Raw genomic sequence first — 15450 nt, forward strand, 5'->3', positions numbered from 1 at the left:
CCTTCAACCGACGCCGTTTCTGAAATCGTTCACTTATTCACCGTAAAGGAAAGAAACTAAGGAAAGCGAGGACAGCACTACAAAATAGGAGACGACACTAAATCTGTGACTTTGTTGTGGATGTTGAATGATTTCAGAATCGGCCCCAGATATTTGGTCTTCAGGGAAATATGGAGCCATATTGGTAAAAAAGTACACATTTCCGATGACATAACCAGTTGTGGTACTTGGGTATTTTAAACTCTAGCCTGGAGGGTTTTATATTATTCTGTTTTCAGGGGGTTTTTTTGCACTAAACCCAGTCTGAGAAAAGAGGGACGAGAGGCTTTTGAAATTTCCCATCCAGATTGTAATTGTTCACCATGGTCGCAGTTTTTTGTACTGAATGTTACCACGCAGTCGATGACGTAGAAGCCTTAAGGTTACACTTTTATAGGACAAAAAATCTTCAAACTGCCAATATCAACAAGGACACATTACCCACACACATCTGTTATCTGCCTTATATTACTGCTAGCTGTTATATTTAAACACGTCTTCGCCATTTCACTGCTCGAATGAACGCCAACAGTGGCTTTCTCACACGTTTCGAATATTACTTTCTGGAGGAAAATGTTTCTGTTGTAATGTAAAACTTGTTTAGTGCACAGTTTTGTGTGGCTTTCTCCTCGGCTGCATTTGTAATCCTTCTGGTACTCTTATGTTCATAATCGTCATTGAGATATACGGTCAGGTATTTATCATTAGGAATATCGCTTTGGTTCATACTGCGGCTGATATTCCTACTTACAAACCATCTGACTCGGCTGTGAGCACACGGAGCAGTTTGATTGGATGACGGTATTCAGTGGTTCAAGCACAAAATGTCCGTTGTTAAAATAACAATGCTCAATCACTTGCAGGTAGTGCATGTGAGCTATGAGAAAGCTTCAAGGGGGAAATGGTTGAGATTCCTTACAAAATCACTACATGAATTTAATTTATCCGTGCGAGTCTTAATCACAAGTTCATACGGTGTTTTGTTGCTTGGACCGGCGCTGAATATTAACAAGGCACCAGCGTGTGCTGCACAGTAGGTGTTTTTATGTACCTGCTGAAGGGAAAGTGTCATCCTGGTCACGGAGGAGTCAGAGAAGAGAGTATGCACTATGAACTGAATTTTACAAATGTATACTTTCTCTTTTCCAAGTTGTGCAAAGTTCAACAGAATAAAAACATCAAAGTAACTTTTGCCTCAGATTGTATTGTGTTGCAAGCTTATCAGGTAATCTGCATCATTAATTGATCACCATCATTCATTTCAGCTTTAATCGCAACATTTTTTAGCTTTGCAGTTGTCATCAAATACAGGACTGTGATTCATGTGTTCGTTAGCTGGTGCTGGGACTTTTGGGTTGCCAGGTTTTAAAACGACCTGGTAATGAAATAAACTTAGACTGAAATAAATGTATTACCCCTTTAACACATTTCAACATTAATAGAAAGGATAAGGGAGATGGCCAGAGGAATTTTTTTCACAATCTGGCAACCCAGAAGTTGTTCTTTGTAATGGCTGTGTAAACCATTAAAGGTGCACTATGTAGTTTTGGGGAAGACATTTTTATCAGAAAAGAAAGTTTCTTTATTGACTGATTTATTTGTTTAATGCTTAAACAAACTAAATAAACAAACTGACCTTAAAGGACGACACAATTTGACACTGTTTTACTTTGCTCACATTTGGCGGACCCTGCCACCTTTCTAGCTTCACACAGTGTTCTGGGGACCTTATCTTCCTCTGAGAACAGCATGTTTATTCAATTATGGTAAATATATATATATATTTAATAAGTTCTCATTAATATTGTAAATATAAAAATTCTGAGTTTGAATTTCTTCCCTGAAACTACACACCGCCTCTTTAAGCAACAGTAAATGTCTCACTTACTGTTAATAAAACCCATTAGTTACAATTTATATACCTTTTAACACAAAACTATATGTGACTTACAATCAGAGAGGTCAATTTAATTAAAAAAAAAAAAATTGTGAAAACCAATGTTTCTCTATGAATAACACTGCTTATGCCATTTCTCACCATTGATTTGACTGAATTTTGAGGGTTGTAAGCTGGGAAACAAAGCCTGCATGATGACCCCTCAGAAGCTGGACTTCATACTCCTCGAGAACAACCGTAAAAGTGGAGAATCGATGGTATTGACCTGGTCGTGGAGGTAAATACACCTTTAAAGTACTTTACCCAGGGAGCGTGTCCATGGAGGCCCTGTTGCCATGACGACCGTGACGCACTCAGCTCCCTCCCAGGCTGCTAATGTGTCCATGTTAACAGCAGCAGCCAGGTGAAGGTAAGACCGCCGGCTAATGAAGTCAAATGTAATAATGACATTTAAAAGAAGTGATTGTGTCTTTTAATTAACAGCCAACCAAAAGGTCACTGTGAGTTCAGACTTTCCAGCGTGGAGGGTGTAGCTGGCGTCAGCTGTGTTAGCCTGACTGTGGCTAATAAGCTAATTGTTTTCACCCCCTCCACCACCAAAACACAAAGCTACACCGCTCGTTAGCTTTATTTTAGTCAGCTTGTAAAATATAAAAACAACAGCAAAATGTCTTAGTCTCAGTCAAACCCACACAGTATCAATATATGTATTTATTGTGATGAGTACACTAGTTTACTTTAGTTTACTCAAGTACTACACACAGTTCTGAGGTAGGCTGCTCTACTACATTTTGAAGGCAAACATTGTACTTTTCACACACCTCTACAGTTATTTGATAACTTTATTTAGTTGCTTTGCAGATTCAGATTATTAATATGAATAAAAAATAAACAAATACATTGATGTATTATATATATATATGCAGTATATGAAGCATTGTTATAAATTAAACCACCCAGTAATATATAAAGTAGTTAGAATGAGTTCAGCTTTAACATTAAAATGCTTCCTACACATTGACGCATCAGTAATATTTCAGTATATAATGTAACACTCAGTTCTGTATGATGACTACTTTTCTAAGTAGTAAGATATATGTCTTCATGTTTAGACTTTAATGATAACACAAAGACAGTATTAATGATTAACTAGCTGTACTCTCTTGTCCGGCTATTGTAGTGTTACATTCAGCAGGTTACAGACAGTGATTTGTATAAATTGAACATTGTTTTGGTCACAGGTTGTCCATGTACACCAGAAAAGGTACCCCCGACTCAGAAATGGAAGCAGCTTGCAAAACGGAAACACCCACATCGGAGCCGTCCAGTGCGACACAGGTACAGAGAAGGAGTTTAAACGCATCTGGTCATTGTGTGGGCGGACCGTAGGTATTCATTCTTCACGGTTGTGATTTTCCCGTCAGCTTCCAGAGGGCACCAACTGCCTGGCGTGCTCAGAGGACGGCAGGTACCTCAGTCTGGGTCACTGCCAGGGCTTGTCTGTGTGGTGTGCATCCTCTCTGAGCTGTGCTGCAGAGTGGCTGCAGGACAGAGTCGAGATTACATCTATTCAAATGACCAGGATGGCTGAGACGGCCTATCTGCTCGGCACCGTTGATGATATGGGTGGGTAGCACGTCACGGCTTCTCTTCAGCTCCTGTTAAGTTTGTATTCACTCTCTGGATAGGCGGTTGCATTTTAACAAATTGCTGTTGCTGCACCAAACTGAGACAAAAACACCGGACAATTAGAAAAGATAAAGGTTTTAAAACTGTTTCGAAACCCGTAGAAATAGGTAGTTTATGGAAAATGTATCATCATCATCATCCTGATATCAGCTGCTATCATCTTCCACTGCAGGTGTTGCCAGAGTCTTTGCATGTCACTGTGAAGACATTCACCTTCTCCATGTTATTAACATCATGGTGTGTATTGTCGTTGTCATTTATTTGAGATATACCTTGTCATGTAATGTTTGTCCACCACCAAGTTTTCATATTTTAGAAAGAAAGAAAATAAGCAGGATAAATGTGAAGAGAATATTTATAGATTTATTTTTTTATTTTTGACTTCATGTGATAAAAAACATACTTAAAAGCTCTTTTCAATATCAGGAAAACATCAACGAAAGGAGCATTTGCTTGACATTTGAGGTATCTGAAGGGGGAGATTATGGAGCTGCATCGATCAGCTGTAAGTACAGACTTTTCTTTTTGAGCTACGCTTATTATGTGATTTTAATTAACTGAACCATTTGAATTTCACACCTTCCGTCAGGCAACGGTGCTCTTCGGCTCGAGGTCTATCACTTCCCCTTAGAAGCATGGCTGAAAGAGTTAGAGATGGCACTCGCACAGAAACAGGTATTGTGCTGAAATTTATACTCAGCAAAACTACACACACTTGTTTTTGCCTCCATTTCCCATGATTTGAAATAAACATCTAAGACTTTCTGTGTACACAAAATACTTACTTCTCTCAAAATGTGAGCATAGATTTGTTAAAATACGTATAAGTGAGCGTTTCTCCTTTCTTTCGAGATAATCCCTCCACGTGACAGGTGTGACATGTCAAGAAGCTGATTAAGCAGTGATATTGTTTATGTGACTTTGGACTGGTCACGCTGTTTAATCAGCATATTGATATATCACACCTGTCATGTGAACGGATTATCTTGACAAACACGCAGTGTAATGGATCGGCTGGGTTGAACAAGATTGTGAGTTAGGCATTGTAGAAACAGTGAAATATGATTTGCAACTACCATCTGATTATTTTTCATTGAAGTCATTAAACAAAGAAAAAAGGAGATGAGCCGTTGGATCTTGAAAAGTGAGAAAATGCCAAACGTGTGCACAAATACAGGCATAGAATGGCAGAAAGATGCTGCCTGAGAAGGAGCACTAAGCTTGAAATGTGTTGCAATCACGCTGTCAGTTTATGTGGTTAATGCCCGTCTCTGTGCACATATTTACCGTAGTACATTTTCCCCTCCTTTCACCTTTGTTGTTACGAACCAGGCTGTTACTGTTAAGAATATTTCCGCTGTTTTGGGGTATTTTCCAAGTTGAATATAACTTATTCCATTTTAACTGCCAGATACAAATATGTATCATTATCTGTAACTTTTTTATTATTATTATTATTTTGCGAAAAAATGTTAACAGCATTGGATTTTTAAAAAAATATATCCTCAGCACTCAAACTCATCCGGACATGTGGATATGAAATGGTCTCCAGTTGCCATGGTGATTGAAATCAAGCCACTTCAAATTTCAGCAGGTATTTTATCACACACAACTGCCATCTAGTATAATTGATCGATTTTGTGTGTGTATGTGTGTGTGTGTGTGTGTGTGTGTGTGTGTGTGTGTGTGTGTGTGTGTGTGTGTGCGTGGCCTGTATGCATCTCTGCCAGTGATTATATATCTCTTGTTTAAATGACTGTGTGTAAGTGTCACACCAGTTCCCTCTTTGTTGCTGTTGCAAATAAATGTAAAGCAATAAACACGCATAATGCAGCTGAGTCAGAACCAAACATTTCTGCTGTTTGCAGGCGCTGCTGCGGACGGTCCACTCGAGGTCTTGCAGACGATGGACTTTTTGACACACTGTTTGGCTCTGGACGTGGACACCAGCTGCAGTCGTCGGGCTTTTAATACAGACGTAGGAAAGACGAAGGAAACAAATGAAAGCCCGAGGTCCGATAAAGTTGACACAAATATGCTTAACATTCACAGCTGAGCTGCTGTGATAGCTCTGTTGTAGACTGTAGAAAACTGTGCCCGTGTAAATGTAAATGCAGATTCTCAGCCCTCCTCTTGTCTCAGTTACATGGCATCTGTTTTTCAGACGTTGCACCCACCACTTTCTTCTGCCTTGTGGTCCAAATCGTGATGAGAGCAAAGCAAAGTCTCAGCCAGGTTTGTAAAAGAGGAATATTTAAAATTTTAGTGATGAACAATTGGCTCGTACTTTTTCAGAGCCATTTCCACTGACAACATTTGGCAGCTCCCAGAATAATAGATCATAAACTGGGTCTTTGTGTTTTAATGAATAGCTAATTCCTGTGGATTTTATCCCTCGTACTCATTTAAGCCTCTATTAAGGCAGGTAGTGACAGGGCTCTGCTCCCGTTAATGTCATCTTTAATCTCAGCAGGATTGCCTGTTGCTGTCTGCGTGTGGTGGAGCGGCAGCCATAATCTTCTTCAGTATTTGCTGCAGAAAGCACCGAAGAGCAAACCAGGTAGGATATTTATTTGAGATGAATCAGCTGTATGATCACAAGCACCACTTTAAAAATATGCCGCCTGTTGTTAAGAGCTCGTGTCTGCTTTTTGAAGCAGATGTGGAACCAATGCCAGATGTGTTGTGGCCAAATGCAAAGGAAATCCTCTGCTCTGCTGTCAGTAGATGCACACGCTACATAGCTGTTGGGCTCCACGATGGTTTGGTGTGTGTCTGGGACAGAAAATCTGGTCAGTAAACTGCATGGTGAGGTATTTTATTTAGTTGTGTGTAACTGCCAAGCTAACAGCCATTTTTGGATGTTAAACAAGGTTATTGCCTGTTTTAATTTCCTTTTCTTGTCTTTCCCTCAGCGTCTCCATTGTCTGTTGTCCCAGTCACAGTGACAGACAGTCCCTTTTCCAAGATGCAGTTTGTGGATGACTGGCCTGTGTCTACTGATGATTCCCAGACGTTTACCTCCGCAGAAGTCCATCTGTTGGTGCGGTGTAAAGGTGGAGCAATTCACGCAGTCACCACAGGACGAGGGACACGATCCTGCACAATGCAGCTCACTGAAAGGTGACCTGACTTCTACATATTTCCATATTTAACGTTTGCATCGAACTTTTGAATTGCAAATGAAACGCAGTTCTATTGTATCAGTCAAAACACATTTACACATTATTTCCTGTATCTCTAAAGGCCAAAACACAGCGGGGACCTCCTGACTGTCACTGCATCAGTGCCATTCCTGCAGAGCTTGGTAAAAACACTGAAATAGTTTTTAAAAAGTTTAAAGCTTCAAAAGGATTTGTTACAGAAGCTACAGTTTTGTAATTTTCACCTCTTTCGCTCCATCTGTCTTTTTTTTCTCGCCTCAACTAGTCGCTTGTGGTGCAAAGAAATGGAAGAATTTTCCTCCAAGATGTCGTTAACAAAACCACTGTGTGCCTCTTGATTCCTCCCACATCTCATCTGGTTGCTGCTCCCTGCAATCCTGTTTATGCTCTGAACACCAAACTGCGAGCTCTCCTCATAAAAGGTAACACACGGGAGACAAGTTTTGAGAAGGGAATCGCTGGTGACGTTCTATAAGAAGTGACAGTCAGTAAGTCCATGTTAGCATGGAAGTGTTAGCATCAGAGCTGCACAAACAAGGTGACATGAGATTGAACTACTGTGACTGAAGCTTTCATGTCTCAAGCAGGTGACCAGGACCCCAGCTGCAGTTCATCTTCTCAAGGAGGAAGCCAGAGTCAGCTTCTCATCTTCCATTTTGGAGAGTCTGATATCATTAAGCAGTATATTGTTCCACCGCCAGTCTCCCCGCAGCAACAAGAAACATTGAGCTGTGTCACTCTAGAGGAAACCTGTGATCTCTACCTTCAGCAAAGGTTGTTTTCTTTTTATATGTGGTGTCCAATTATTTAGAAAATTTACTCTAGAGATGAGTTAGAAGACGTGGAGAAAGCTATTCATGTTTGAATGTTGAAACAGTTTCTTTCATGTGTCTCTTACTGTGTGTTTTCATGTGCAGAGCGCTGTCTGTGGATGAAAGGACCAAAGCTATCACACAGACCTGGAGGCAGCTACAGGAAACTGCGGAGACACAGCAGGGCTGCAGCCAGCTGAAGAGCAGTAGGAAGTGACTTTTTGCACTGAGGTGCTATAGAGTGTTTCATGTTTATTTCATGTCATTTAAAGCTACTTCTATAGCAATTCTTGTGCAGGACGATATACAAGGGCTCCTCTTTTTTTTAAATAAATGTATAAATTAAAGAGACTCCGTGGAACCTCTGTCGAAAAGACATCACTGTGTCTCTTGGGTTAATTAAGGCAGCATTTTCAGATCTGTGGTGCTGGTAGGCCATCTCTCATATGTATTTTAAAAGGATGAGTGTATTCAAGCTCATAATGAAAGGGTTGCATTGGGTCGTGAAACGTTAGCAATTTGTTGCCTTTGGGGTCCTTGAATATGTGATGTGATGAATATGTCGTGTTTTTAATGTCACAAAAAACTAGTACAGAGTGCAAAGGTCTTTCTTAATTTGATTAAGTTAATTAAAACTTTATAATCTGGCATGCGATGCTCTTAAAAACCGTTCAGGGCTTTGACTAGCTGTGACAGTATGTTCTTGGCTACCTAACGGTTGTAAACATGTTACAGTCTTTAATTTAATGGGAATTTGAATAAATTCTTTGGCCCTATGACCTGACTGAGAAGACTGAGAAGGACATTAAAGCAAGGGGGGACACTCTTGACCCTTCTTAGGTATTCAAGGGAGCATAATCTGCTGCTAAATAATGTCTGTCTGTCTTCACTGAGTGCCAGGTACTTTGTTAATTATTTGGAAATAGATGTTGAAGATCTTTATCTATTGGATTCCATATTGTTTGTCTATAACCAATCAGGACAGTGCAGCTGGAGAATTATTCCTGATTGGCTCCCTGTTTGAGTTTAGACTGGTGTGCTCGTGTTGTTTATTTCAGTGTTTTTTTGTTTGTTTTTTTGACATTTAGCTCTATTGTTGCATCATTTGTATTCCGGTCCTATCAGATCCTATTGTGTCGTCTCTCTCTGTCAGTGAGGACTGATACTGATTTTAATATGTTCCTGAAAGCTTCATTTGAATTTCTACAAAGCTTTGCTGAGGGTTAATGCCAAAGGGCCACACGCCACTGAGAGTGTAATGAAAGCACAGGTGCTCTATACAAAGAGTTTGGCATTTGTTAATGTGAACAGTGAGAAGAATCAGTCGGTTAAAAACAATGACTTCTCAAATTAAACCAAGCACCTAGAACGAGTTAGAGACTTTACTCTAATCCTTGTCACTGTTTGCTGTTGGGTTTGTTATGATCTTTAGTAAGCTGCTTAGAAAGTTACACTTCATTTTTGTTCACAACTCAACAAAAAGTAGTCCTAACATGTTGATTTGTGAGCTGGTGGTAAACTATATTACACTTGAACATAGTCAGGCTAACCGGCTCTCCATTTCCAGTTTTTATGTTAAGCTAAGCTAACCGACCGTTGGCGGCATATTCATATCGAATGGACAGACAGCACAGAGTGGTGTCGATCTTCTCATCTAACTAAACGCGATAAGCACATTTCCATAAATGACAGCTGGAAGAGGCTGCAGCCTTTCACATCTGAATATTTTCTTTATATGTTTTCTCTTTTTTTCTTACTTATAACAGTAAAATGAATAACTTGAATTTGAATGGTTGATCAGACAGAAGAAAAAAAACAATTTGAGGACATCTTGGCCTCTGGGAACATGTGATGGGCTTTGCAGATCATGTGATTAATTGGTTGATCGAGCTAATTGATTATTATAAATTGAGAAATTAATAATAAAATGGAAAAAAGAATCGAAGAAAAAAATTGTGTACTCGTTTTCGTTGGGCGACACTGGCATCAATTAAGATAATGGTTTCAGTTTCTTACCTCAGTTTAAAATGATTATGTCTTGAGGCGTGAGGAGAACGTGACCAGAATAATCTTCCACATAAGAAATACAGCAGCTGTTGTTACTGTTGTATTTCACAAACTGCACAGATTAAATACATTTTCCAGCTGCATTATGGGTTTTGTAAGACACAAAAAAGCACAACTTGCAACAATGTTAGTGACACAATACTTACAATACTAAAAATCAATCTCCCACTTGTCTGCATTGAGGTTCCTCTAATCATCGAGGACTTGATGAAATGATAGTGGCGCTGCACCTGAACCCACCGGGCCTTTGTTCTGAACAAAAGAAGAAAGTCTTTTTTTTTTCAATAATTTTTCAAGTCCACCGCCACACATTGGTTTGTTACGATTCTAGGGTAGAAATGGCCTTTTCATTTTCGACTATGACTCATTACTGATTATAGGCAGCGGTACCCTCAGGGATCCTACTGCTACACATCATTACAGACACAGAAATGTGTTGGCACAAGAGATCTGCACAGAAATTGCACGGCTTTGCTGCTCAAGATGGATTCGCGTCCTTGCAAATTCATCTATACGTGTGAAAATGCCCCTCCCCGCAGGGAACATTTCCAGCAGCAATGGATTCACAATAGAAACTCCAAATCACAGTGAATACATTTAATTCAAGATGAACACGAGTTACAACTTACAGAGCACCAAACGTTCCTTCATGACTGGAGCTGGTTATGTTCGTGAAGTCGTATTTATTTTATGAAGCTTCTCCTCCTCCTCCTCCCTCGAGTTCTGTATTTTCAACCAGCAACTACAGAAATGCGTTAAGATTTTTGAACCAAGCCAAAATGACATGTAGTTTTCAAGGAATACACGACCCAGTCAGACACTGAACCAATAAAACAGTCATACACAGGACGTAACAACTGTCAGGGAGCCTCGGCCCTGTCATTTCCTCATAAGATGCTGTCAGAGCTGAACTGGTGAGGATCTCTCTCTGCGTCCTTGTCCACTGTTAAAAAGCTGCTTCTTGATGGAGTGGACTCTTCTCTGCTGTGGCTGTCGCTGCACAACATGAACCTCTCCTGGCTGGCCGGGCTCACCTCTCTTTTAAGCTGCAGAGAGTTGGCAGCACACGTGAAAGATCCGGTTATAACCGTGTTGTTATCGAGGTCAGACGCCGCGGCGGCATTGCGGTAATACCTCCGCAGCCCCGTCCGGAAGTGAATGGTGAACAGGCCGTAGATGACCGGATCCAGGCAGGCGTTGACGAGCCCAAAGATGAACAGGATGTGGGTCAGTGAGTGGGAGACCTTCCCCTCCAGGTCGTCAGGAAAGAACCAGTACCACAGGCCCAGCAGGTAGTACGGAGTCCAGCAGATGATGAAAGACGAGACGATCACTATACTCATTTTCAGAGTTCTCATCCGGGCTCTGGGGATGTTGTTCTTCGAACGCCGCAAATGCACTTCATTGGAGGGCACTGGGAGCACAACAGATGACAAAAACAATTAATTATAAAAGGCTTGATTGCAAACAATAAACATAAAGAAACATCATTTCTTTGCAATGCTTTTAAATGCACTACAAGGGACGTTCAGCTGGTTATGAAACCGTCTCAATTAAATACTGATGCCGCTTAACGACCTGCTTAAGCGAAGGACCTTCAGCGAGGCTATTGGCTTCTTCGATATTGTTTTCTTAATGCCTTCGGGTTGGATTCCTCTTAATGAAAACTATTTTTATGGCGGAGTGATGAGAATGAATTGAGCAGCCTCACAGCCTGAGGAAAGAAGCTGCTCTGTAGTGTGATTGTGCGACATTATTACAAATGCATGTCTTTTTTTCACTCTCTTCCACAGCAGATGCACACACACCAGCCAGATCCAGGTCTTTACCACAGGAGGCAGTGGTCCTTGTCCACAGGGGCCGCCAGAGTCAACAGAAAATTAAAGTACCTTATAGCTGCTTTAAGTTTCACTTGTAATGCAGATAGTTTTACTCACACAGATAGTGTTGCGCACAGCCTTGGGGAAATATGTAAGAATTATTGTGTAAAACGTTTAAAAAAATTTACCCAAAATTAACAACAGAGGGCGAATAAATTGCAGTTTTGACATTATGACGTCTAACAGAGATATCTACTTAAGTTAGCACGCTAACTAGCTAGCCCCAGCCTGTCCAGGTCCAAAGATCCTGTGCCGGCAGTGTAAACATTTGACAGTCCCCTGGTCCCTGAGCACCGCTAGCTGCACGGCTAACTGAGCTAATGAGTAAAGGAAATTCAGTACGGTATACGTTAAGGATTCACAAATGTTATTAAAATTCATCCTTTGGATATCTGGATATCCACGGATGCCTGTGCCTAATTCCATGACAAATAACCCGCTCACATGATGGAGCTAGACGAAACGTCAGGGGATCACCAGAATCAGTCAGAATAATCCTGAGGGAACTGTGAATTTCACGGCAATCCATCAGATAATTGTTGAGATACATCAGTCTGGAACAAAGTGGTGGACAGACAACTCGACTAACAGATCTGCATTGTCTTCCCTAGAGCCTCACCGCAACATCTCATTCAAAAAGCCATATTGTTTACGGCTTGGAGGATCATTTTTCAATGCTGCTCACATTACTTGTCAGGTTCTTTGTTATGGACTGGCAGTAAAATCCTCTACAGCTCTGTGCGAGTTGAAAAACAAAAAGCCTTAAAGCGCCTCGCAAATGTGCGTAATCACCGACTTAAGCTGACCCACAGAGTTTCAGACGCAGTTTGAACTCACAGTTGTCCTTTCTCAGTCGTTTGGAGATCTCACAGAAGATCCTGGTGTAGCAGGTGATCATGATGACCAGCGGCAGCAGGAACAGGCAGGAGAAGGTGAACATGTTGTAGGCCGTTTCGTGCCAGTGACTGACGAAACTCCCACGTGTGGTGCACTGAGTGAAGTCCTCCGGCTGGACGATGGTCACGTTGTGAAAAAGGAATATCTGAGGAGGGAACGAAAAAACAACTAGACATTCGGCATCTTTGGTCATGTGAGATTACATCTGTCTGCTCCTCATGTGTCATTGATGACTTTCCATGCTCTAGTTGACCTGACCTGACCCAGAGGCTGCCTCAAAAACACCCAACCTACACTAATTTTTATATCTGCGGTGAGGAAGTGGGTCTTGTGGCTCATGACCCACAAAGACACTGCTGGTCTTCTCTGAGACTGTGTGTCATTTGAATCATTTCATAATGATCCGGTTAAAAGCTGTACCAAATATATATTTATCCTGTCCTCCCGCCACCCCTGCTTGTTCATATTTGCCCTCGCCTGCAAAGCTTCCCACATGGTGATTAATACAATTTTGATGTTAAAGGTGCACTACTCAGAAAGGTACAATTTACAGTAATAATAGGGTTGTAATACATACTTATAAATGTTTATTTGATGCACAGTATTGCCATAACTGAATAAACAAGCCGTCTTAACTCATCATGGCTACTGCTGGCAGCCTGGCTAGTGTCCAAAGCAAAAAACACCAAGAATCACATTTTCTTTGCACTATAGCAGACCTGCTTCCTTTGTGTCGTAATGCAGCCTTCATTTTGTTGGTTCCAACATAAATATAATAATGAAAAATGACAGTTTACGTACAATTTTGATGTACTTTACTTGAATTCTTCTATTTAATGCTACTTGAAACTTCTGCTCCACTACATTTACTTGACAGCTTTAGTTACTCTTCTTTGAGATTACAGCACTTAACAGATTAAAGAGGGTTCCTCACAGCCACAACATTATAGAAATAATATAGGATGAAGGATAGATAGAAGGATAATATAGTTTATGATGCAGACGGACAGCAATGGCAGGAGCCATTCTGCTGACCAATGAGTACTTTTACTTTTGATACTTAAGTTGTATTTGTTGCTAAAACTTTTACTTCAGTAACATTTTCAACAGAGGGCTTGTACTTGTAACAGAGTATTTTTACTGTGTAATATGTCACTACTTTTACTCAAGTAAAACATCTAAATACTGTACTTCTTCCATCACTGCAGATGGGCTCGTCTTTGTGTCAGACGTCAGATGTTGGGAGGCCAACTGGCAGCCACACATTTCATACTTTTCATTTGAAAGAAACGGTCATTTATGGTTTTCAGCAACACTTTACAGATCCAGTAATTTCTTTAATACATTTCCAGGAAACTTCCAACTGATTTCCTGCCTAACTTGTGCTGATCGTGCCGGCTTAACTTCCCCTCAGCATACCACAAAATGTCAGCAACATTCATGTAAACAACTTACACCAAAGTTAGAATTATGAGAGTACCAAAGGTGGCCATGTTCTCCTCAACAGGACATGTTTAATGAAAACCTGTTTCTAGTCTAATCTAACGGAAATCAGTCCCGACCTCTGGTGTGTGACGTCAGCTGGGATACCTGCCCTTACCTGAGGGACTGACAGGAGCACACTCATGCCCCACGCCACAGTCAGCATGGCTCTGTTCCTCTTCCTGGCCTTATTGATAGCCAGAGGGTTTAGGATGGCTGACTGCCTATCCAGACTGATTACCACGGTGACGAAGGCGCAGGAGTACATCGCCTGCAGCTTCAGAAACATCAGCAGCCTACAGGCAAAGTCCCCGGCGAGCCACTGGACTGTGATGTTCCAAACAGCGTCCACAGGCATCACGATGAAGGTCACCAGCAGATCAGCCACGGTCAGGTTGATAATCAGCACCCTGACGTGGGATTTACGCTTCCCATCGCTGTGTGCCGCCCACAGCACAGCCAGGTTGCAGAAGGCCGATACACCGCAGAGAATGCAGGTGATGACCACTCTGACTTTGGCTGCTGTGGTGAACGTGGGCAGCTGCAGGGCGCCGCCCCCCACCGTCCAGTTGGACGGGGGAGTGGAGTCGTTGCAGCTGGCGTTCAGCTGGTGGTCTGTCGTCAGGTGATACATGGCCGCGGCAGAGTCACACAGAGTGGTGTTCATTTTCTGACGCCCGCAGAGGGAGAAACATTCTGCTCATCCACCATGAAGATCAGCGCTGGGAACGAGAGGAGATCAAATAGAGGGAATCAGCAAGGGGGCAAGAGGGATGAGTCAGGGGCAGAGGAGTGGGCGCGGATCATCCAAACATGTGTAATGAGAGATACAAAACATCCTATGAATGAATAATACAGGGGCTCATCAAGAGGAAGTAATATGCATATATGAGAGTCTCATTGGTGTTCCAGTTCAAAGTGGTGGAAAGCTGGAGCCAACAAGCTGTGAGGGACGCTGTAAATTATAAAGACAGTACATTAGTTCATATTAAATTTAAGTCCATGTTTTCCTCGAGCTCGTGCATAGTAATCCTGCTAATATTGGACTACAATTTACAAACGTCACGTGCTGTTCAGAATGACTTATTTATAACAACATAACAGGAAAGATTCATTTAGTACCAGATGTAATAAACAAAGGTTGCCATTTTGTTAAAATAATAGAGCTTCAATGATTAGTCGATCGAAAGGAAATTAATTTCTGGATATTTTGTTAATCAGGTGATCGTTTTAAGTCCTTTTTCAAGCAGAAACATCAGATATTTGCTGGTTTAAGCGTATTAAATGTGAGGATTTGCTGCTTTTCTTTGACATTTTTGGTAAAAATTAAATGTCTTTTGGTTTTGGGCTATTGAGAAGCAATTTAAAGCAACATTATGTGATTTTTTATCTTCAAATAACAGCTTCAAAATCATTTTGATGGTACAGTGAATGGTGTCTGTCTTACACTTATTCCTGCACTATGTAACTTCAGTGAGAGCGTCGGATCACAGCGTTACACACACGTTTACTTCACGACACAA

The 15450-nt window shown here is 41.2% G+C and overlaps 2 protein-coding genes across 8 annotated transcripts; one reads left to right on the forward strand and one right to left on the reverse strand.

The window, feature by feature from the left end:
• The first annotated feature begins 3181 nt into the window (after window positions 1–3181).
• wdr93 (WD repeat domain 93) lies at window positions 3182–11479 on the forward strand. Of its 7 annotated transcripts, none has more exons than XM_084354984.1 (16): window positions 3182–3274; window positions 3361–3562; window positions 3798–3862; window positions 4052–4130; window positions 4215–4300; window positions 5135–5219; window positions 5494–5638; window positions 5790–5860; window positions 6096–6185; window positions 6283–6417; window positions 6541–6748; window positions 6872–6932; window positions 7055–7211; window positions 7374–7563; window positions 7707–7832; window positions 11462–11479. In XM_084354984.1, the coding sequence occupies exons 1-15, from the start codon at window positions 3185–3187 to the stop codon at window positions 7816–7818; spliced, it is 1776 nt and encodes a 591-aa protein (XP_084211110.1). In that variant the 5' UTR covers window positions 3182–3184; the 3' UTR covers window positions 7819–7832; window positions 11462–11479. The 7 variants fall into 7 exon arrangements, with proteins under 7 accessions (XP_084211110.1, XP_084211109.1, XP_084211108.1 ...); XM_084354983.1 differs by lacking the exon at window positions 11462–11479 and adding an exon at window positions 9852–9935; XM_084354982.1 differs by lacking the exon at window positions 11462–11479 and having other exon boundaries at window positions 7707–7979.
• Window positions 10085–14638, reverse strand: LOC311258604 (putative gonadotropin-releasing hormone II receptor; the record flags this gene model as incomplete). Its single annotated transcript, XM_084355048.1, is given in 4 exon segments — window positions 10085–11082; window positions 12386–12590; window positions 14046–14605; window positions 14608–14638. Coding segments are annotated over 4 exon segments (1323 nt in total). The 3' UTR covers window positions 10085–10555.
• Window positions 14639–15450: the final 812 nt, after the last annotated feature.

This window comes from Pagrus pagrus (assembly GCF_965226575.1).
Source record: "Pagrus pagrus genome assembly, chromosome: 1".
Taxonomy (NCBI): Eukaryota; Metazoa; Chordata; class Actinopteri; order Spariformes; family Sparidae; genus Pagrus; species Pagrus pagrus.